We start from the raw sequence: 24072 nt of genomic DNA on the forward strand, positions 1-24072 counted from the left end.
TTTTCATAAAAAACACAAAAAACGGCCCTGGACGAAGCCCAGATTTTTCCGCTAGTTATTATTTTTTTTTTTTTATTATATCGTTTCTTGAATAGTTTTTTTCATTAATTTAATTATCATCGTACAACGAGTGAGATAGAAAACGGGCAACAAGCTGCGCCGCTAAACCTTTTTGTATGACAAAACTAATTCTTTTAAAGAATACATCCATAGATCTAGGGGATATAACATTGTTATGCATGATCCGTTGTATTCTATTAAGAAGCTTTATATCAAGGTGGATCTTATTAGTCATGTCGAGTTGATTTAATAACTAGCTTGAGCTTACTTAAGTGTTAGTTTACGATCATAACTCACTACTTTCATGTGTAACAATCAATTTGTTATTCAACTTGTGCCAACCATTGACGTAGTCGGTTGTAGCCAATTTATCAATTCATTAGGCTATCCGACATGTCTTCCGGAGGGGTTTGGTGGTTGAGGTAGAGCTCGCATACACCACGCCATGAATAGCACGGGTCCCAAGCTGGAGTAGATCAAGTGGAAGGGCATCAAGTTCCTTTTTCTTTCTCTCTCTATTTATGATAAAGCTCTGGAGGTGCTCGGACACACAATGTCCCTCAAGTGTTTGATGGTGTAAGGTGGTATTCATGGGGGTGGGGCTTGTGTGCCAGATAGTCATAGTCATGATTTTGTAATATTATCGAGAGATACATAGACTAAGTTGACTATGTCCTCACAATAAATTTGAGAGTAGCTTCAAATTGATGTCGACAACTTATCATCTAATAAGTCGAAATAAGTGCTTATAATGTTCAACATCCTCTAAGGTCCCGTTTGATAGTTTATGTCTGGGAAAGTGTTGTATGGTAAAGTGTTGTCTGGGAAAATTTTCTGAGAAAGAAACCATGTTGTTTGATTGTACATCTAATTGACTATGCTGAATGATGAAAAATGACCCGGTTTATTTCCGATAGTGGTGGGATGGATGAGATTTTTTAAAATAAATTAGGATGGTGGTGGTGTTGTCCAAAAATAAAAAAAAAAATTAATCCAATAAAAATGAATTAAAAAATTAACTAAAAGAAATTAATAATCCAGTAAGGTAATATTTATTAATATATAAATATTATATATTATAAATAATATTTATGAATGTATAATAATCAATTAATCCAAAAAAGAATTATTTAAAAGAAATTAATAATCCAATAAAATAATATTTATTAATACATAAATATTATATATTAAAATAATATTTCTTAATATAAAATAATACATTAAAAAGTAATAATTTAATAAAAAACTTATTTAAAAAAACTTATTTAAAAAAATTAATAATCCTAGAAAAAAAGAAAGATGCGGGGGTTGGTGCATAATTGTCTTTCCAGCCCGTTCAGCCAGAAAGATCTGATTTTGGGGCTTTCTTGGAAAGACATATCTTACCGGGAAAGTCCCATTTTTTTTGTGCAAACAAACAGTCTTTCTGGTCCATTCAGCCAAAAATATATGTTTGGACCTGGAAAGATACGTATCAAACGAGGCCTAAGTTTGTTAGACCTTTTGTAGAGAGCATCTTTGTGTGAGTTTTGAAATTGTGTGTAAGATCATATTAGATTTGAGATTTACATTTTATTATGCACTTCAACCAACTTTATTAGTATAAGAGAAAACATGGTCTACATAATACCACACAAACCCTATCGCACGTGCTAAACATCCCCTTGGAGAAGGGGGTAACGACTAACCACCTAAGAATTGAAGATCATCAACTTCTTTAGGGTGTTTTAGCGAATCTTGAGAATTGAGATGGTTAATCTCTTACCAATAATATATAGATACATAAATTAGTAAAATTTTAATGACAACTTTAAACACAATTTATACATGCCATAAATTATTTTAGTATATTAGTTAATAATAAAACATGATTACATAATATATTCACTAATGCCTTGTTTCCAAGTTCTACTTAATGAGAGAAATGGGAGGATACGGAGGGAAAGTGAAGGGTGGCGAAGGAAAACCGTGTTCCCAAGTTTTATTAATGGAAGGAAAGTGAAGGGAGGGGAAGAATTTTGGAGCCATATTTTCCTTCCAAGTTTTCCTCCCAAATTTGGCGGATTTGGGAAGAAAGTGAGGGGAAGGAAAATTTCAAGTTTTATTTTTTTTTCCTCCTAACTCGGGAAAACAAAACTTAAAATTTTTCTTTTATTTCCTTCGAACTCGGAAACACGAAATAATGAATATTTTCCTTCACCTCCGTTTCCTTCCCCTTCCTTTAATTAATCAGCGAAAAAACTTGGGAACAAAGAGTAAGCAAAAGCATTGTGAGGCCAGCATATACGAATAAAACCAAGATTCCGACTCATCATTTGATCCAAATGTGATATTTTTGACCAACCCAAATCCAAACCTAATAAATGGTATTTTTAAAAGGTCGGGTTCAATCCAGCCCCCAAATGGCCCCATAAAAACAGAGGGCAAATAGAGTACTACTTCATCGTCTTCTTACACACGAACTCTCACAAAATCGATACCATGGAGTCGGCTTTTGGTTTCCGGCTGATTCCAACCACCCACTCTTCGTTTCTTCCACACCACCTCCCCATTAAGCTCAGATTACCGGTGATTCTTCTAATTTTTTCGATTATTATGTTTGTTCGTATATACATATATGCTCATAGCTTCTGTGTTTTACAGAGCTTACAACGTTCGAGCTTCGTTGAGCAACAACGTAATCGAAAGAACGTGATTACAAGTTCTTATGGCTCCGAAGAAAACGGGCCGCCTGATGGATTCCAGTTCACACCAACCAAGATTTTTATGGAAGAGGTAACTTTTTTGTATCCAATATGCAACCCTATCGGTATTTGTTGTTTTTCACCGCTTCTTTTTAGGATAATCTTGTCGAATTAGGGGCTACTCGTAAAATTATCCAATTGGGGTTTCTGGGTTTTGATTTTTGGAAATTCTTGAGTTGTAATCATGGGGTTTATACGATTACAGGCAATCGGAGCTGAATATGGAGAAGGTTTTGAGACATTCAGACCAGATGGACCATTAAAAGTTGATGTTGTAAGTACTATACTGTCTCTTAGCCTTCACTAGTAATTCAAAATGAAATCTATTTCTTACGAAATGAAAATTTGATGCTCATTAGACTTAATTCAGATAGCAAGTGTTTAAGATGATGGGTTTTTTGGTTGCAGGATTTTTTAAATGATCGACTACAAGAAGGTTTTCTGAAACGAATTCGATATGCTATGAAGCCTGATGAAGCTTATGGACTTATTTTCTCATGGGACAATGTGGTGGTAAGTTTGCGAATCTATGATTTATGTTTGCAAGGTTTTCTGGAGTCTCTTAACAATGACATGGTACATATTTGATTGAACGACACTTAGTAAACATATATGCAACTATTTGTTTTGTTTTTGAACTTGATTCCCAGTCTCAAGTCTCAACTTCCAATCAAAAAATAAAAACCGAGTTGAATGCTTTATATCTATACAAATGACAACTTATTGTTTATTGCTTTAGTCAAGTAGTTTTAGCCAACTTCTGAAATGCATTTGTTTATGGTGACCAGGCTGGTACTCAAGCATTGAAATTGAGTGCTTGGAAACAACTTGCACATGAAGAAGGTATGTAGAAATGATTTTTTAATTGCGTGTGGTGATAATTGTGTTATTTAGAGACCTTAATCCTGCACCTTTTTGGTTTGTTTTTTAGGGTAACTTATGCTCACTTTTATGTTATTAATGTAGGAAAGGAGATCCCTGATGGTGTACATAGGCTTTTGCTTCATGGTGCTCCTGATCATGTTTTACATAAGGTTTAATCCCTTCTTGTATATAAAACATAAATCAATTTCGATTTGTGTTATATTTCCTGGATTTTATTTTGCCATTTGCTGTACTTGCTCCTAAAACTGTCTTAACTCTTAATCTTAGGTGTTGCTGTGGGGGGATGAAGCATGTGAGTTAGAAAGATTAAAGTCGAAGCTTTCACAGTTGTATAGCAACAATCTCCTTAAGGTCGGGTCTTTTCTTTAGTCATTATGTGTCTTTCATATCAATGAATGAATGGCTCAAAATCATGTTTTGTGGTTCTTGATCAGCTTTCAGAACCCTTGGAAGGCCTGAAAGAGTGGTTGGATGCAGTATCAACCGCCCGAATCCCTTGTGCTGTTGTTTCTAGTCTTGATAGGCGAGTCATGGTTGAAATATTGGAAAATATGGGGCTCATGACATATTTCCAGGTACATATATTTTACACATTTGTGAGCATGTCTTTTTAAAATCTTGGTTGACTGACCAAATATTTCGGTGTTTATACTTTAATACTATAGGCAATAGTAACGGAAGAAGATGGCATGGATTCCATGGCTCACAGATTACTTTCTGCTGCAGTAAAAGTAATTAGTTTTCCTTGATAAAAGTAATAAATATAAAAACATTTTTGATTATTTCAAAATGTGATTTTTATTTATTTATTTTGTAGTTGGATCGAAAACCGTCGAAATGTGTGGTATTTGAAGATGATCCACGGGGTATAACTGCAGCTCACAACTGCACGATGATGGCGGTTGGGCTTATTGGTGCACATCCAGCTTACGATCTGGTGCAAGCTGACCTGGCGGTTGGTAGTTTTAATGAATTGTCGGTGATTAACCTGAGGAGACTTTTCGCACATACAGGGTCAACTTTCATGGAACTACAAAAGCAAGTTGTAGAGAAAACACCTCCAAGAAGGAGACTTACAATCGACACCATCTACTGATCGAGATTATTCCCATAAATTCTTGTTGTAAATTTTTGTAAATTAACAAAAACCAAATCTTTATTAAATAGACATATATATGCCAAAGTCCCAAAGTCCAAACCACAGTTTATTTAGAAAACATAAAGGAGATATTAAATTAGTAATTATTCTCTACCTCTAACCACCATATTTGAGGCTTTTTCGTTCTTCATAATGGCATGAAACAGTGAAGCTCGATCTTCTTCGACTATTTCTCTAAGCAACTCGTCTTCAATCTTGGGTGCCGACCAATGAGAAGGATCTTCCACTAGTTCTTCACTGAAAATCATACTTGACACCCATTCTTTCCATGTGGTCCTGCTGTGCTTCTCTTCTTCTAGAGTTCCTGTTGCAAGCAACTGGTAGACATAAACCACTTTGTCTTGACCAGGGCGGAAAGCACGAGCGATGGCTTGTTTGCTTTTAGAAGGATTCCATTCTGAATCCAATAAGATCACCCGTGAAGCTGCTGTTAGACTAATTCCTTCAGCACATGCATTGATGGAAGCCAACATGACTTTTGAAGGACCTCCTGGCTCTTCAAATTTATCCATCACTCTTCCTCTTTCAAATAGCTCCAGCTCTCCTTTAAGGACTAGAACCTCTACGCCTTGTTTCCAGCCGTAAAACCGCTCGAATGTTTCTATAAACAGATTCATTGGAGCAATGTTGTGGCAAAATATCAGGACCTTTTCTTTTCTGAGTAGACAACGAGGGACTAAATTCATCACAAATCTGACTTTGGACCCAAGTTTGAGGTCGAATTTGAGTCCGTTGAGGGCTTCTAATTCTGCGGGTTCAAAATACTGACTTGCACATGCTGTGGTTTGTATTAGCCACGGATGTATGGAGCCAAGTGTGATTAAAAGTTCAAGTTCTAAAGGGAAGCCCTTGTACACTGGTCTCCTGTCTTGAAGCTTTTGCAAGATTTCTTGTTGAATGGTGGTGGACTTCATCATTAAAGTGTAACATTGCAGACCTGGAAGATTTTCAGCACTTCCACCTTCGTAATTGTCGATGAACTTGCTAGTTAAGCTTCTTAGAATGTTCAACCCTTGTTGTCTGTCCTTTTGAACGTTTGAGTTGATTTGTTCTGCTATTTTAATAACAAACAATTTTCTCGCTCTGTTTTCGAGTGAAAATTTCGAAAGAACGCCTTTCTTTCTACTCTTGAATTTAGGATCTAGTTTTTTCAAGACCTCGTTGACGAAACGCGGTCTGGCTAATGTCAAAGTGTTGAAGTATTCACCAAAGTTGTTCTGGAAAAGAGTACCGGATAGAAGGACACGTAACGGGGTGTCGACTTTCATCAAGGCTTTCCTTAGTCTTGACTTTGTGCTTCTTGGGTTATGACCTTCATCGAGAATTAAAATCCCAGGACATTGGCGAAGGACTTTAGCCATGTATTGGCGATGAGCATAGTTGGAATCTTCGCGTGTAAGTGTTAGAAAGGAAGTGTAACCCATTAAGAGGACGCTTGGAGTTGTAAGCCATTTTTGTATTTTCTCTAAACAGTCTAACACATGCATCACATCTTGGTTTCGGGGAAGGCCGGGAGCTAGTTTCAGTTTGTTTTTTAAAACTTGTTCTCTGTATGTCTGACCACCGTGGATTTGGTAAACTGGAATCGGAATCTCCCATTTAATGATTTCTTTGTACCACGTGTATAAAGTTGTTTTTGGAGCCAGAACCAACGGGCGGGACCCCGGAAACAGCTTCAAGTAGCTAACGAGAAACGATATTATAAGCAATGTCTTCCCGGCTCCTGGAGTGTGAGAGATGACACAACCGCCTCTTCTCTTGCTGGCTGCTTCCATTTCTGAAGGTATGATATCGCCAGCTAGATTTCTCCACAGAAACTCAAAAGCTCTTTTTTGGTGAAACCGTAGTTTGTCTCTAAGGTTTGGAATGAGGGCCCACACGTTTTCGTTCTGGTCTGATACAGACATGATGGATGAAGCAGGACGACATGCAATTGCAAGGCGTGTGTCTGCATCTTGTGTGTTCTGCTCTGAGTCATCTTCTTCTGTTCGGGTTTCTTTGCTAGGCGTCCAGACTACACCTGGTAACTGTAAATTCATACAACAAACACAATTAATATTGGAAATGTTTTTATGTTTATGAACTTACAAGCAGGGATTCACAAGTTTAACTTACGAAGGAAGGTGAGATGTCTTTTATTTCAGATCTCACATGACCACATAATCTACAGATAATCCCAAACTGTTCATTGAGTCTGTAATCATGTCGACATTTAGGTTCCTGGTTCTTAGATTTTTGCATTTCATTTAAACCCTGAAAATTTAACTGGAATGTTAGTATACCATGAATAAAAAAAAATATATACAAAACTAAAAATGTCAACCCATAACACATAACACACCTCTGTCTCTTCCATAAGATATGTTGTGGCAAGTGCCAATTCCATCTCCTTCCACAAGATTTCAAGTTCCTTTTCTTCTGTCATCTCTTCTTCTTCCTCTTCTTCTTCTTTCAAAGGTACTTGATTATTCTCCCTTAGTTCCAAGGACTTACCCATCTGAAACTGTTTCCACTGGTCAATCACAGCTGGTTGTTCTATGTTGATGGATTTATCTATATTCCTCATGCATCTGCTCATTAGTTCTCTATAAACACTTGCACAAACAGATTTCCTAAAAGAAGTCCTTGAATCATAGATACTCTCCTTTCCAGAAGAGCCTCGCTTTTTACGACCTCGCTTATTTACTATATTCCCCTTCCACAATCCACCTCCTAAACTATCATAGTCCATTTGGGGAGCTTTGTATTTCTTTCTATGAATTTTGGAAGAACCTTGCATGCTAAAGTATTTAGCCCATATGTTACTAATATTAATATCACCTCCTTCATCATCAGAAGCTCCAGGCTTATAAGAATCAGCATATATGTAAGGCCTTGATGAATGAGATTGAGAAGCCATAGAATTAGAGTGTTTGTGGTTTTGTTTGTGTTCTCCTGGATCTTGTTTGTAAGGAACTTCTGTTCTCACCTCCTTTGACTTGCTAGTTTCATTCTGCCTTCCAAGATAACCCTCTTGTTTATATACTTTCCTGAAATATTCCAATTTATTTTCATCTGTGAACGAATGATCATCTTGGATGGAGAATGCCACTGGGACTTGCTCGTATTTTGAACTGTTTGGTCTGTATAATCCAACACGAGACAAATCAACTTCTGCTTCTGACACATCATCATCACCTAAATAGCGATCAGGTTGGATGTTTCTACGCTTTGACCTGCGTAAGCCCATGAGGTCAAAGTAGGATGATGAAGCAAATTCACCCACACCACAAACAGCTTTCTTTTCCTCTTGGGGTTTTATAAAGGGGACAAGGAAAGGAGTGGAATTTCCATTTTCTAGTTTGAAGTTAACAGCAGTTGAAGGATTTTCAGAATTTGGGAAACTTTTCTCACTATCACCATCCCAAATTTGATACACTATCTGGTTGTCGACTGATCTCACATCAAAAACAAGCTGCTTAAAGACAGATGCAACAATTAACCATGAGATATCTGAGGAGAATTTTCCTGTAAATAGTTTAAATATTCGGCGTGAATTGCAGTCTTCAGAAAGATGCCAACGATAATGGTTACTTTCACAAGGCTTCCCTTCAAGCTTTTGAAGAATGGACATCTGATCAATATGTAGCATTTTAGTCTCTTTATGAACCGCTTTCTTGATCAAGCCAACAGGACCTTGCTTCATGTAGATGCTCACATGGAATTCACAGACGCATTTATCATCCTCATGAGGCTTCCTTTCTACTGAGCTTACTCTAGCATCAATCCAGACCTGTAAAAGTATAAGTAAAAATTCATAGATGTGTGTGTTCTTAAAGAGAATAGTATGGTTTTGATTTGACTAGAAAGCAAGTTACAGGTTTTGGATTCTCATTGCTTGACTCCTCCTCTGTTGATGGAATAGTAGAGAGCACACAAACATCTATTCCAGGTCTTAAAAAGCAAGTGCAATCAGCCAAATTTGCTTTTCTTGACCTTATTCGAAGGTCTGACATGGGAAGGGTTTCTTCAGTTGTCTCTCCTTCGTTTATGATTAACATGCTAACAACTCCATTTCTGATTCTTAAGCACTCCACAGGCTTCCATGAACCACACCAGTATGCTTCAAAAGCTGGTTGCATATAAGAAGAAACATTACAAACCTTTAAATAGAAAACACAGTTCAAGACAAACGTAAATATGTAGATATATTTATATAAACATCTGTATCTTACGTAGTGGATCAAATTTATGTGTGTTTTGGTGTAAATTAGCATACTTCCTCTTCATGATTCCTTTTCACAAGCCCAAGCAAAACTTTGAGAATTTGTCTACCTGGAATTTATAACTGAATTAGCATCAGCTGATGAGATCTACATTTTTAGGCATTTTCCCATACAAAGACATTGTCATGTGTATAGCAGTTGGCTATACATATAGCAATTATAATTTATGTAAATATAACATAAAGGTAATAACTTTTTTTATTAATATCACTCTGTCTGTAGTTTAGCTCATAATTCGACCATTGAACATCATTGTTTCCAGCAAAATAATGGTCAATTAGCAGTTTCGTTGCAAAGAAGGAGACATCATTCCGTGATTGAGATATAACTCTAGCAGAAAATCAAAATTTAATGAAAGGAAAACTTATATCACTATCCGAAGATCCATTTCACCATGAATACCATGTCACCATGACAGGTAATCATGTCTTTCTTTAGATAAATTTGCAATTGGCAACAGTACATCTATAAACTTATGCCTACCCTTGTGAACAAGGGGAGTAGGATTTACACGGCATAATTTATGTGGTGCATGGGTGGCAAGAATAAACAGAAGAAACAATTTGCATCATAGTCCCAGAGTTTGTTGTACTTTCCTAATGTGAAAGATTAAAAGACAAATGAAACAAGCCTTATTCCATCTTCTTTTTCTAATATTAATTATATAAGGGGAAGAGATTATTTCTTCTTTCCTACTCCTTTAAAAAGTGCGTTATCATTTTTTTGTCCTTGGTCAATTTAGGAAAAAAAAAGGAAAATTTTTAACATTGCATGTTAGACTGATTCTAAGATGCAAAAAAAATATTCTTGTCTTTTAGAGTAAGAAGAAAATGTGAAGTAGTTGTTGTTGTATTTACTTAAAAAAGAAAAAAGAATAAAACAAGTAAAACTTTTGCACAAGTATGTAACTTCCAACAAAAAGATATTATGTTTCATCAAAACAGAATGTATTTTTCTTTCCCCTTTTTCCTCTGGCATATGAAATCTGGATCTTTCTTCTTTTACTCGAAATTAACACTTAACAACTACACACACAAAACTATTATCCATATTTTCCTTTAGGGAATATACTTACAAGGAAATGCATTAGTCAAAAAAAACAAAACCACCAAAAACAAACTTCACCTAATCAATAAGAACAGAGAAACAAATCAGAAAATCAGATCATGCCAAGTTGGACTGTTATCAAACCACTGATACACATAATCAGAAAACTTACAGACTACACAATTGGTGCAAAAAGAAAGACAAGTCAATTGCTACGAAGTCTCTTCTACAAGTCCAACTATTTCCAAGAAAACACAAGTTTGGGTTTAATTAAACATGAAAATCGGCAGTTTAAGATAGGTAGGCGTAACAATGCTGCTGTACAAACATCACAGTCCGGTGAAGCATTAATTGAACGAAGATGGATAAGAACGGATGTTAATTCCTTTTGGAAAACGACATATAACAAAACTAATTCCTGCAAGAAAGGAAGCGATTGCTACTAATTCACGTCCACAACTCCAACAATCTTCCAGGAACACAAAGACGAATCAAATTGAACTTAACAAGAAGCGTTAACAAAAGCAGTGAATGGACGACAGCGAATAGAATCAATAGCTATTGCAATTGAAAAACTAACAGATGGCACATTTAGTATTGACAAACTAATTCCTGCAGGAAACAAAAGCAATTGCTACGCTATCATTCAACAACTCCACAATCTTCCACTAAAACGTACACAGTCCAGTCAGATCAAACCTGAAAACCGGCGTTTAAGATACGCAGGTGCGACGATGATGACGAACGAACAAAGCACATAAGAATCAGTGGTGATTCCTATTGAGAAGCTGTTAGATACCACAATTAGTATTGTAAAAACAAATTCCTACACGAAAATAACGCAAATGCTACTAAATCACCTTAACAACCAGTCAAACTCAAATTATAGTATAATCAAAACTGGAAACCTACGCTTATGAATGCTGAAGTAGCATCAGAATCCGGCGAATCAGTGCACGGATGACGGAGAACGGGAATCGATACTTAACAGAGAATCACTGGGTGAGAGGAAAGAGAAAATTGCAAAGAAATTTGTGCAACATTTTTATCGTTATTCTGATCAGTGAATCTCGAGGTTTGGAGTGTCTTGTCTACTTTTTCGCTCTCATATCTGTGCATGAAACACACACATACACGGAGAGAGAGAGAGAGGGGGGCACGAAAATCCAAGGAGAACGAGAGCGGAAAATCTTTGGGAAAGGAGCAGTGTGGCTAGTGCAGAAAGAGTGCTGTAAAGAGTAAAAAGCGTACACGTAGGTGGGGCCTACTTACGGAGTAGTTGTGAGCAAATTGAACGGTTCAGATTTGTTGTTTGTTACTCGTGAGGTCATTAGAGAGATCCTTGACATTTATAGAAAATTTACAGTTGGGTCTCTTAATTTGAAAATACCACCATTTCGTCATTGAAGTTTGTATCTCTTTAGGTTTTAGGAAGTGGGCGTGGTTCCAAGATACGGTTTTGCCATCTGGACCGCGAACACCGCCCTTGGGTGCGGTTTTGGCCGCAGTGTGACGAGTTTTGGCCGCGTCTTTTGATTGGATAGTGCATCTTTTTGACCGTTGAAGGGTCCATTGTGCATATATATATATATATATATATATATATATATATATATATATATATATATATTAACAATAATTCTTACAAAATATTCACAATAATTCCTTTTTTTTACTATCTTTTCCTCAATTTTTTTTCAAAATGTCTTCTTACAAAATCTTCACATCATTCTTTTTTTATATTTTTTTTAAGTTAAGCAGTTTATTGGCATTTTTATTTTTAATTAATGAAATATTATATTTTTTTTAAATAAAGATTTTATCCATTAAAAAAATAATAAAATAAACCCAAGTAATGCAATGTAATGTTTTTTTTTAAATGAAGTTTTATTTGATTAAATTATTTAAAAAAAACAAAAAAACAAAAAATGTAGCACCACTCCTTGGGTGTGGCAAGAAACCACACTTATATGATAAAAAATGATGTGGCGCACATGTGACATTGAAGGGAGTGCAGTTTCGGTGACACCACTCCCTCCAGCCTTAGGTTAAGAAATTTGAGTGCCAACTTCATGAAAAAAAAACAATGTTATTTGATAGTATGTATAATTTTCTTACGAGAGAACTAAAACAGGCAAAATATAAGTATATATACTCATAAGATTGATGGAAATGGCGGTTTATGTTGGTAGAAATTGGTTTTTGAAAAAATAAAAAGGTTTATGTTGGTAGAAATTGATTTTTGAAAAAATAAAAAGGTTTCAGGTGTCTCGAGTTGTATAGCAAAACTGATCAGGCAAGCTAGACATTGTGGTTGCTACAGACAACTTAGGTTGCTAGGTAGAATGAGTTGTCTCTGACCGGACCCTAAAACTTGTCAGACATTTGGACAAACATAAGGGATTAGCCGGTGTTCATGATCAAACTCATATTATATATAAACTAGATTATGACCCGCGTAAAACGCGGGGAACATATAAAAATGTACATATAAAGGTATAAAAAAATTAGTACTATAACAGAAACAGACTTAGCATTATTGGTAACATTGAAATGTCTGAAAAAAAAACAATGAAACACCTAAATATCTATAATTGTTGAAAGATCTCTTTGTAGACATAACTTTTTGTTTTATTAGTTGGATGACCTTACTCGTCATATATGAGTAACTTCAATCATTTTTCACTTGTGACACAAGAAACAAAAAACATATAACTGACAATGAGTGAAGACGTGCATACACAGGTATAATCAAACATTTGATAATTATTGTCATTGACTTTTGTTAATGGCCATAACAAAATAAACAACCATGCGGAATTGCTTCCGCTAAAAACGAAATGAGATTCTTTTATTAGACGGAGTTAACTTCCTACAAGGTATATAAGTAGTCTCATTAAAGAATTTAGCATATATGATTCCATCTTCAATGATGTGTCTTCCAATCCTAACAATATGTAATCTAGTACCATTGCATAGTCTTTTGGTTTGCTCGATATTACGAAGTAACATGACTGGAACACCTATTTTTAGGTAGTGTTTGTTTTTTGTCTGCAGATCTGCGTGGCCTCTTCTGTCTGCGCCGCGCAGACCACGCGCAGACATTAGCCTTCGCAGATTGTTTGTTTTTTTTAAGACAGCAGACCTAAAAATGTCTGCGCGCCCTCTTCTTGGCGCAGATGTGGACCAGAGTCTTCTAACATCTTCAGACATCTTCTAGCCTAAAAAAACATATATATCTTTATTTTGACAAATTTATAAATAAAGATTTATTACAATAATAGTCGTTGAAGTTGTTTATATAAATATGAAAAAAAAATCATAATATATTCTTATATTTTTTTGCCAAATTTTGTAAAACATTATTTAATACAGTATCGTCAATTTATCGAGAAAATATTTATGGTACGTTTTTAATGGATTTAATTGAAAAAATCGAAGTTTATTTCCATCCATTTTTGTATCAAATTCGTTGATCACTAATTATAATGTTTAGTTATAACATTGCAACCAAAGTTGTTGGTTTTTATCAAATATATACGTTAATTCATACCATTTTTATTTTTATTTTTTATAAAATAGTACATCAAAGTTGATCTAGATTCGTTAATTATTTATAACAAAGTCATAAAAATATTAAAAAATCACTTTGAAGTTTAAAAAAATCAGTTTATTTAGATTTCAGTTTATTTTAGTAGCCCGCAGATGTTAAAAAAACAAACAGTCTTTTTTTTTCAGACTGCAGACGTTTGGTCCACCTCTTCTACTGCAGAGGTCTACAGATGTGGTCCGCAGACTGCAGACATTTTGCCTCAGAAAAAACAAACAACACCTTAGTGTAGGTTTATGGTTGGAAATAAATTTACATTCACGCCATAATTCAATAGGGGAAGCAAAACAATTTACGATATACCTAAATAATCAAATGTATATCAAATCGATAACATTAACTGAAAATGTTCAAGGTTTAATGTTAGAAGTTTGATGTACAATTTAGGAATTGATTTTAGATTTACTACAATTCAAAGTTCATTGCCTGTTTTGGATGATTACTCAAATTACATTGCTAATCTCAATGGGGGTCACTAATATGGTTGATGGTCTGGTCTTGGTCGATGTGATGTGTTCTTCTCAATCATGAAATCAATGTGGATAGTCTGCAGACCATGAGCTGAGTAACACCTAAGTGAAACATTTTAACACATTTAGAACAACATAAATCCATTACCTTGCATATGATAGTTGGGTAGGGCCAAACAACTATTACAGGAAGACCTTATTAGGTGTACCCATTTATCCTTGAGAAATTAAACTTAATGTTCCCAACCCTATTTTCAAGAGTGTATGGTGTACCCATTTATCCTTGAGAAAGTAAACTTAATAAGAAGATTCAAACCAGTTAAACGAAAGAATAAGGTTGTGAAAGGTTCTTACTATGCTTCTCGGCATGCCCAGACAACGCAACAACCAAAAAAACCTGCTAATTAACCAAAATTAATCAATCCCAAACATTTTCCAATAAGATTTATCGATGTAATCTATTTACATGGTATACTAAAACTTTGTCTTTTCTTTGCTATTGAGTCTAAAAGATGTTTTTTTTATAATATTAAAAAATGATAGGTGAATAACTTATTTCTGAGAGCCCAATTTTTATCTTTAAAAGATGTTTTTTTACAATAAATCAAAACACATATCACCACTGGGTTTTACTGAGTTGTAGAATATGTGGATCACTCACTGGTATAACGGTTTAAATTTCATCTCCAAATTCGGGATCGGATGGGTAAAGCATTATAGATATTGACTCAAGTATATCTTCCATTCATGACTTGGTAAGCCACAAAAAAAACCATTGACTAAATGCATATACAAAAATGTAAAAATAAAAAAGAAAATCGACATATACAAATTCACTACCTAATGGACATATCTTCCAAATCGAAACAATGGATGAGGTGCTGCTGTGTCCATCCTTTTGCTCTCCAGATATCTATAACTTAAAAAATCAAAATCAACAATACATATCATAAGAACAAAAATCGAAGCATATTCAAAAAATGTAACCATTATGGATTTAAACTTAAATCGAAAGGTTTTATAGATTGGAACTTCATAGTTGAAACAGAATAAAAGAAACATAATCTAAAACGTACCCAAAATCGATCTAAACTACGATCAAATTAAAGTAGAATCCAAAGAAATTTATCTCTATATCATTCCTCCTTCTTTCGTGACGATCGAATACAAGACTGATCTACACAGATCGAAGCCCACATATATTTTATTTCTTCTTTCCCCCATTTTCTTTTCCACTACAAAACTTAGGTTTGATAAATTATGTAAAGAAAAAAGGGAGAGAGGGTAGGGGTACTGGTAATGAGGGATGGGCGGGGCATTTTTTCATTTTATTTTTGGTGAGATTTAATTGTCATTAATAAAATTCCTAATTTAATTTATTTTATTTTTGGTGAGATTTAATTGTCATTAATAGAATTCCTAATTTAATTCATTTTATTTTTGGTGAGATTTAATTGTCATTAATAGAATTCCTAATTTAATTCATTTTATTTTTTGTGAGAGTTAATTGTCATTAATAGACTTCCTAGTTTAAAACGTAATATATGTTTTATAAAATTTGTGGACAAAAATAAAGGGGTTGACAAAGATGATGTCAACAAATAATCTAAGGGTGAAAAATATATGATTGAAATGCAATCAATGGCCCTGATTTCTTCAATTTAAAATTAAAGGTTCTCTTTTAATAATATTTAGAGATAAAAGAAACATAATCTAAAACGTACCCAAAATCGATCTAAACTACGATCAAATTAAAGTAGAATCCAAAGAAATTTATCTCTATATCATTCCTCCTTCTTTCGTGACGATCGAATACAAGACTAAACTACACAGATCGAAGCCCACATATATTCTATTTCTTCTTTCCCCCATTTTCTTTTCCACTACAAAACTTAGGTTTGATAAATTATGTAAAGAAAAAAGGGAGAGAGGGTAGGGGTACTGTTAATGAGGGATGGGGCGGGGCATTTTTTCATTTTATTTTTGGTGAGATTTAATTGTCATTAATAAAATCATACATACTTATAAAGCTAGCATTTTTTCTTGAATCTCATGCATTTGAAAACCCTTTTTTAACTAATGCAACTCAAAAGTTTTCTTAATTATGATTTGACACTCAAAAGTTTTATAACTTATATTATGTTTAATTAACATTTAGTGAAAAGTTTACTATAAAAAGGTCAATCTTTTCGGAAGACATGCATAAAAATCATCTACAAATTTCAGAAAGAAAACAAATTTAAAAGTTTTTGTGTTGGGTTGAGGTCTTATGGTCACTTTTGGAGATATGCTATTATATTAGAGCTTTTAATTTGTAAGTTTGTTATACTAATTCGTTTTTATATTTTCTTCGTTTTTGGGTTATTGTAATACAGTCGTTGTATATTGTGGTTTAATCGTTAATATATTGATCATATGTTATATAGGGTGATGTCGAAAATATTTAATTAAATATTTTAAATATGTTTTTTTTGTTTTGTAATTGTACCATTTCAAAAAGATAATTAATTAAAACTCATACATATGTTATACTTTCCATCTCTCTCTCTCTCTCTCTCTCTATATATATATATATATATATATATATATATATATATATATATATATATATATATATATATATATATATATAGAGGTCAAAACACTTCAACCAAAATTCATTTAAAATCTAATATTTCAAATGATTTTTAATAATGATTGTAAAAATTTCAACATGTGTTACTTAATTGATTGATTAATAAAAATATTAATGTTTTGAAACTCCTAACTCTTAAATTTATATTATTTAATTTGTTAGTTAAATAAAATATTTTTCATATATAAAGATAACATTTTTATACTTGGTTACTCATATTTATTTATGTAATTAGAAAACAAGGTGTACATAGAATGACTACTTCAATTTCACATAGGAATCGATACCACTAGAGAGGTATGTTGTCTTTAACTGGTGGTAGGAGATCCGCATACCCTTTTTAATTATTTATATTCATGCTTAGTAATATCTATTTCACCTTAATTTTTTAGGTACAAATTAAGGAAGAGGATTCTCGGCGCACCAACATAAAGTCAAACGTACGCCTTGCAAAATATGTAATTAAAATTAAATATCATATTCACTAATCGACTTATTTTAAAACTCTTGATGACATTTATGTATAATGATATATTTTGTATGACTTCATTCTTAATTTCAATGTTTAATATTTGAAAGTTCATATATGCAACCTTGGATGTTTTGGTCTAATATAAATATTGTAATACAAAGTTTATTAGTTCAATATTGTTTATTAATAGCTCATTCAAAACAACTTATTTCTTATTTTATCCAAAAAATATTATCGGACATAAGAAAAGTAGATTATATTAATGTTATACAAAAACTTATAATATATATTGGATATTATAAAAGTAAAACTAAAGTTTATAAGGTATCGACTATATTAGATAATATCAAAATATAAGTTGATGGATTTTTATGTTATTTGATAATTCGGTTAATGCCCAAAACATGACTAAAAACGTAAATTTCAACATATTTCTATTTTTTACCATAATTATTTTAACCACTTAAATGCATTCTTGCGCAACGCACGAGATTACGCCTAGTTCCTAATTTAATTCATTTTATTTTTGGTGAGATTTAATTGTCATTAATAGACTTCCTAATTTAAAACGTAATATATGTTTTATAACATTTGTGGACAAAAATAAAGGGGTTGATAAAGATGATGTCAACAAATAATCAAATGATGGAAAATATAGGATAGAAATGCAATCAATGACCCTGATTTCTTCAATTTAGAATTAAAGGTTCTCTTTTAATAATATTTAGAGATAAAAGAAACATAATCTAAAACGTACCCAAAATCGATCTAAACTACGATCAAATTAAATAAGAATCCAAAGAAATTTATTTCTATATCATTCCTATTGCACTAAATGAAAATGCGACACTAAAATCATTGGGTAGATATTATGATTAGGATGCCATGAGAGTGGTTGTTGTCTATGACTATTGTGACTACTGGGCTCTTTTGGTTGTAGTAATTGTTATTTTAACTACAACTATAAGCAAAATAATTGATAAGTTTGAGTTATTATTCTCTAACAAACTTGACTTTATCATATCTTCTCGGGCATTTGGATATGGGGTTTTAAATATATATTAAAGCCTAGATGTAAAGTTAATTCAACTTTTTATTAGTAAAAAAGCATTTTTTCAATAATTCGCTACATGATTCTTAAACTAATTACTTTTCTTTTAAATTTGATTACTATTGCTTTAAATAACATTTAAACACACTCTACTAACCTTGTCTTGTTTTAATTAACCAGCATGTACATCTTATAAGTATGGTAACAAGATAGTAAAAATGCTTATGAAATCGGGTGAGATTTCTCTAATAATGTGCATTTAAATCAAATTTTTAGGAAATCAATAACCGGTAATCTACGAGAAACATAAGTACTAGACAAAACTGCAAAAATAGTCATATGATATGTATTTTTTTCAGGAAAAATGTCTAAACCATTCAACTTTTGGATTGATTTTCATTTTCAGCAAGTTTGTTTGTGTTTTTTGTTCCTTCCTAAATTAAAAAGACTATTATACCCTTAATATATTTATTGTTTATTTTTCTTTCTTTTTTAACTATTTTATCATAAATAAATAAAGAAATGGTCTACATTCTTTCTCTCTCTCTCTCTCATACACACACAAGAAAACACACATGTACATACAAACCTGAACTTCTTTTGAAGAACACCTACCTCATACTTTCTCTCTTTAAAGCCCCGATCAACGAAGCATGAGGATCACCGATCACGACCCTCCTATTTGTTCTATCGCCGGAAAAACAACCACGGGAAGCACCACGATGGATCTTCGGAAAACCCATCTCAATGCTTTTCTTCATCTAGGCTTCCCTCGTTGATATGAGTTTTGGTGTGGCTGTAAAATCAAAAGGGTACAAAAGAGAAGCAACTAGCGACACCACCACCATGTTTATCTTCTTCAATGTTGATTCAGAACCTTGGTTTAGGTACAATGAAAGGAGCGATAATGGATGTAACTTCATATGGTTTTAGATCTTATTCAAAATAAAAACCACCTGGAAGGGAAGTGGTTATGGACAGTGAGGGTAGTGGTATAAATCGACACCATTGTTGTAACGACCCAATTTTTTATAACATAATATGTAAGGGAATTATCAGAGTTTTATCTACAACACATAATTCTATAAAAATTAAAACACTCTAAATCTCAGGGTTAATCACATGTTTACAGTAAAATCTTACATACAAATTGAAACAAGGAAATGAAATTTATACTAGGTCCTTGTGCTTATGTCTTCTCAAATACCACGACTGCTATGTGAACCTGTTGATGGAAATTATAGGTTACAAAACAAATGTACATGGGGAAAATCTCTTAACACTTAAGGGTACATGCAACCTAATTAGATCTATATCTTTTTCACATCTAATAGCAACATACTGATGAAGAACACAAACTAACCGTATGAATTCGAAATTTATGGTTAGAAAACATACCTTTTGTAGAATAAAACAAGCTAATCAAAATCTTCTTGTCTCTTCGAAAAACCTAGATCCAATAGTGTGCGAGCCTCTAATGTTTCACACCCACAACACAAGAAACTATAAGATTGAGAGGAGAGAGGGGAGAGAGGTGAGATTTTCAGATTTCACTCTTGAGAAGGGTTAGCCGAAAATCCAAGGGTCTAATGCTCTATTTATAGCTGTCTGGAAACCTTAAAAACCCTATATTTGACCATATAATAATAAATTATCAAATCAAATAATTATCTAGTTTCATGGTTATCAAATGGAGGCTTCTAGAACACTATCAAGGGCTCTTAAAAACTGACCATCATAAGAGGATTCTAGATCATCTCTATTGTTCAACTATTTAACAATTACAACTCAACCTTTGTACCTTTAATTAGTTCTAATTAACCCATAATTACTCCTAAATTAATTCTAATTAATTCTTAATTAATTAGTACTATTTCTAATTAATATATCTATAATATATTAATAAATCATATATCTCTCTCCTCTAATCAACCCAAGCTATTTCTTGGTTATGAGGGCAACCCAAAAAGGACTTTACTTTTATTCTTCAACATTATACCAATTTAGTTAGGACCTTAGACAACCTTAATCCAACAATCTCCCACTTGGATAATTTGCTAACTACAAATGCAAGTACAACTCCGAATAACCAGTAAAAAGTGTTTTCCTAAGACACTGCCAAACTCTAATTAGACATCGGTCCTAAGATAAGTGATTAGTTATCCCTTTGGTCTTCCTGATATCGTATGGACATGAGACATGGATTTAAATCAATCTCATTGTCCACGATTTTGTTTCCCGATTTCCTTATTTGTGATGACGTCATTAGACTACCAATTGAACACATCAATTTAGTCATGGCTGGGCCCAACACTATAATGTCAACATCAAATCACCGAGGGGCCCAAAGATCTCGCTTTTCCTGTTAAGGCAAAAGGAACGAATAAACTTTGACTATAGAATCATCAATTTTACTCACCAAATCATGCATGGAATTAGACTTTGTAACACCCAGTTACAAGATGTGTTGGAGTAAACCAATCCACAACCGATTTGTGAAGTAATCTCTAGGCGCGGTTTTAACCAATACTTAAAATCCATATTTCCAAAGTACTCATGCATTTTGCAGCAATACCTATGCTATGTCCAATCCCTATGAACAATCTACAAATAATTCATGACAGTGTTAAATCAATACCAACTCCCAAACTATGATTGACTGTGGCATTTTGAATAAATTAATATTCTGGAAGTAAAACATGCAAATCGAAACACAATAATAAATTAATTGATAAATGGCATCATACACTTTCAATATAAATAAATTTCTATTTTATTAATCACCATTCAATTACAGTTTATTACTACTACATTGTTTCAAAACATCAACTAACTATTATCTAAAATCTAATATCGTCTCTTAGCCCAATGCTCCTAGCATGCTCGAAGTACTTGATCTTGTTTAATGTGACATCCTCAAATTTACGGTCATTTTAAAATTTTCATTTATGCTTATTTTAAAACAGAGTATTTCTTTTGTTGCGGAATTGTTCCCAAAAATATTATTTCAATATGAGATAATATTAAAATTAAACATTTCCGAAGAAACGTTCGACATTGATATCTTTTCAAAACTTGGGATGTCATAAATGATATAAAACATTAGCATAAACAGACCTTACATTTATTTACACTAATAATCTACACCTCTTTTAATCTCTAAGTGTAATGTATCCTCGTATCGATTCATGTGATACAAATAAACTGAGTGGGTCGGGTTGGGAAACCTGGTGAGTACATAGGGTTTTCAATCGACAATAATATAGTTTAATTATCAAACAATTAACACGATTATTCATCCCTGTTTTCTTATTTATTCTTCCCTAAGGGGTTATCCTAAGGGTTACATGGATTTCTACGCAATTCATGTCGGTAGGTTTCTTTCTATATTCATTCCTAAGGGTTTGTCATAAGGAATAGGCACGAAGTCCATCGTTGCCAGTGTTTGTCTAATAGGCACTAAGTCCATAGCTGCTAGCGTTTATCTAATAGACACTAAGTCTATAGATGCCAGTGTCTATCTAAAGGCACTGAGTCCATAGCTGCCAGTGTCTATCTAATATGCACTAAGTCCATAGTTGTCAGTGTTTATCTAATAGACATTAAGTCCATAGTTGCCAGTGTTTGTCTAATAGCACCTATAGGTCGTAGACCCATCTGATGGGTTTTATGCAAAACAAATAAAATCCTATGTGTGCATGCAACCCTAATTTTGATCTATGTTTTCTCTAATTGAACATACAACTTTCAACATCAAATAAGAACCCTAAGGATACCTAGGTATTTTCGAAATTAAGGAATAAAAAAGGAAAACATACCTTTTGATCCTTTGGAAGCAAGCATCATAATTGTCATGCCTCTAGTGGTTCACACCCAAGCTAGCAATGAAGATGAGGAAGAGAGAGGGGGTGAGGAATTTCAGATTTCTCTTAAGGAAGGAATGGCAGAAATTGTGAGGGATTAAGGCCCTTTATATAGGTGAGGTAGCTTAGAGCCAAAGCTAGGGTTTAAGGAGGAAACTCTAATCCCTTAGCTTGGTGACCAAGCAACTCATGAGCCTCCATCCAAGAGCCCTTGGATGAAAATTCTAGGCCCTTCCTAGAAGTTTTCGTCCAACCTCTTATAGGGAGGTTCTAGAGCCTCTTCCTTCAACTATCAATAAATTGTCAAACAACCACTGCACTTTTAATTAATTCAATTAATCCAAAATTAATTCTAATTAATCTCTGATTAATTATTAATTAAATAATATGATTTATAATTAATATATTATTTTCATAATACATTAATAAATCAATTATTCTAATTTATTAATCAAATAATAAATTAACCTCTCTCTCCAAAAATCATTTTTTCCAACTGCTAGGTTTGAGGGCAACCCAAAAGGACTGTGCTGTTATCAATTCAAGTATATACCAATTATAGTTATGGGCTTAGACACCTAATCCAACAGTCTCCCACTTGGATAAGTCTAATAACTATAACTGCTAGTACAACTTCTAAACTGATCAACAAATTGTAGCTTTCAAAAGTCGTTGTCGAACTCTGACCTAGTCAGATACGTGTCCTAAGATAAGTGATCATATAATCCTCCGTTCTGCAAGATATTGTAACATCCATAAAAATCAAGAAAATTTAAAACTTTTTAGAACATTCAAAATCATTAATTATTACAAATTGTTTTCAAAATAGTTTCATGTCAGAGTATCCCAGAAATCAAATCATAAAAATATAAGGAGGTGCACGATCACGCCTTCACCTTCCCGCGATCATCTGATGTACCTGAAACAAAATCAACAACTGTAAGCCCGAAGCTTAGTGAGTTTCCCCCAAAATACCAACGCTATGCAAACCATAACAATATCATACAAACAGCATGCATAATGAGCCATCAGCCTGACTGGTTCGCCTCACAGAGCCATCAGCCTATCTGGACCGCTCTTCGAGCCATCGGCACGTCTGGACCGCCTCGCAGGGCCTTCAGCCTATCCGGACCGCTCGACGGGCGTTCGGCCTGACTAGTACGCCCTTATCGGGTCTGCAGTCTATCCGGGCCGCCCTGGGTATGTTGGCATATTGCACAAAGCAGGACCGCCTCAACCCTACCCCCAATCAAACAATCATGTGCACATCAATATCATACGCTAGCTAGCATGTACAAATAGTCATACAGATTTAACAGATCACTACCATATCATTATACTATAACCAGGATACTGGTCTAACAGATCACTAACATATCATCATCCTATAACCAGGATACCGATCTAACAGATCACTAACATAGCATCATCCTATAACCAGGATACCGATCTAACAGATCACTAACATAGCATAATCCTGTAACCAGGATACCGATCTACCAAATCACTAACATAGCATAATCCTATAACCAGGATATAAACCATAAAGGGTCGGCCTTGGTGCCGTAGACCCTATTGATATAGTGAGAAGAACTCACCTCACAATGTAGATCGGAACTGAAGTATCAACTCCCGAAACACAACTCCAAACACCAATACCTACATCCACCAATGATCCACTTCCATAAATTCCCAAAATACCAAAATACCCCCAGAAGTCAAACTGGTCAACCCTTGGTCAAAGTCAAAGTCAACAGTCCATGTTGATCCAACTCGTCGACTGTAGCTTACCGACTCGTCGAGTTCCTTTA

The 24072-nt window shown here is 33.8% G+C and overlaps 2 protein-coding genes across 3 annotated transcripts; one reads left to right on the forward strand and one right to left on the reverse strand.

The window, feature by feature from the left end:
• The first annotated feature begins 2443 nt into the window (after window positions 1-2443).
• On the forward strand, window positions 2444-4887 carry LOC145132191 (Haloacid dehalogenase-like hydrolase (HAD) superfamily protein). The gene is made up of 10 exons (XM_079066893.1): window positions 2444-2628; window positions 2704-2835; window positions 3010-3078; window positions 3213-3317; window positions 3593-3647; window positions 3771-3838; window positions 3957-4040; window positions 4124-4264; window positions 4355-4420; window positions 4507-4887. Exons 1-10 carry the CDS (start codon window positions 2542-2544, stop codon window positions 4783-4785), a joined length of 1086 nt encoding a protein of 361 aa, XP_078923019.1. The 5' UTR covers window positions 2444-2541; the 3' UTR covers window positions 4786-4887.
• Window positions 4818-11361, reverse strand: LOC145132190 (SNF2 domain-containing protein CLASSY 1-like). Of its 2 annotated transcripts, XM_079066891.1 has the most exons (7): window positions 11073-11361; window positions 10860-10948; window positions 9063-9162; window positions 8706-8959; window positions 7190-8620; window positions 6964-7101; window positions 4818-6875 (listed from the first exon to the last, which is right to left on the reverse strand). In XM_079066891.1, exons 3-7 carry the CDS (start codon window positions 9115-9117, stop codon window positions 4932-4934), a joined length of 3822 nt encoding a protein of 1273 aa, XP_078923017.1. In that variant the 5' UTR covers window positions 9118-9162; window positions 10860-10948; window positions 11073-11361; the 3' UTR covers window positions 4818-4931. The 2 variants fall into 2 exon arrangements, with proteins under 2 accessions (XP_078923017.1, XP_078923018.1); XM_079066892.1 differs by lacking the exon at window positions 10860-10948 and having other exon boundaries at window positions 9063-9158; window positions 11069-11361.
• Between the last annotated feature and the right edge of the window lie 12711 nt (window positions 11362-24072).

The sequence above is a fragment of the Lactuca virosa genome, chromosome 8 (assembly GCF_052849685.1).
Source record: "Lactuca virosa cultivar CGN04683 chromosome 8, Lactuca_virosa_CGN04683_v6, whole genome shotgun sequence".
NCBI lineage: Eukaryota > Viridiplantae > Streptophyta > Magnoliopsida > Asterales > Asteraceae > Lactuca > Lactuca virosa.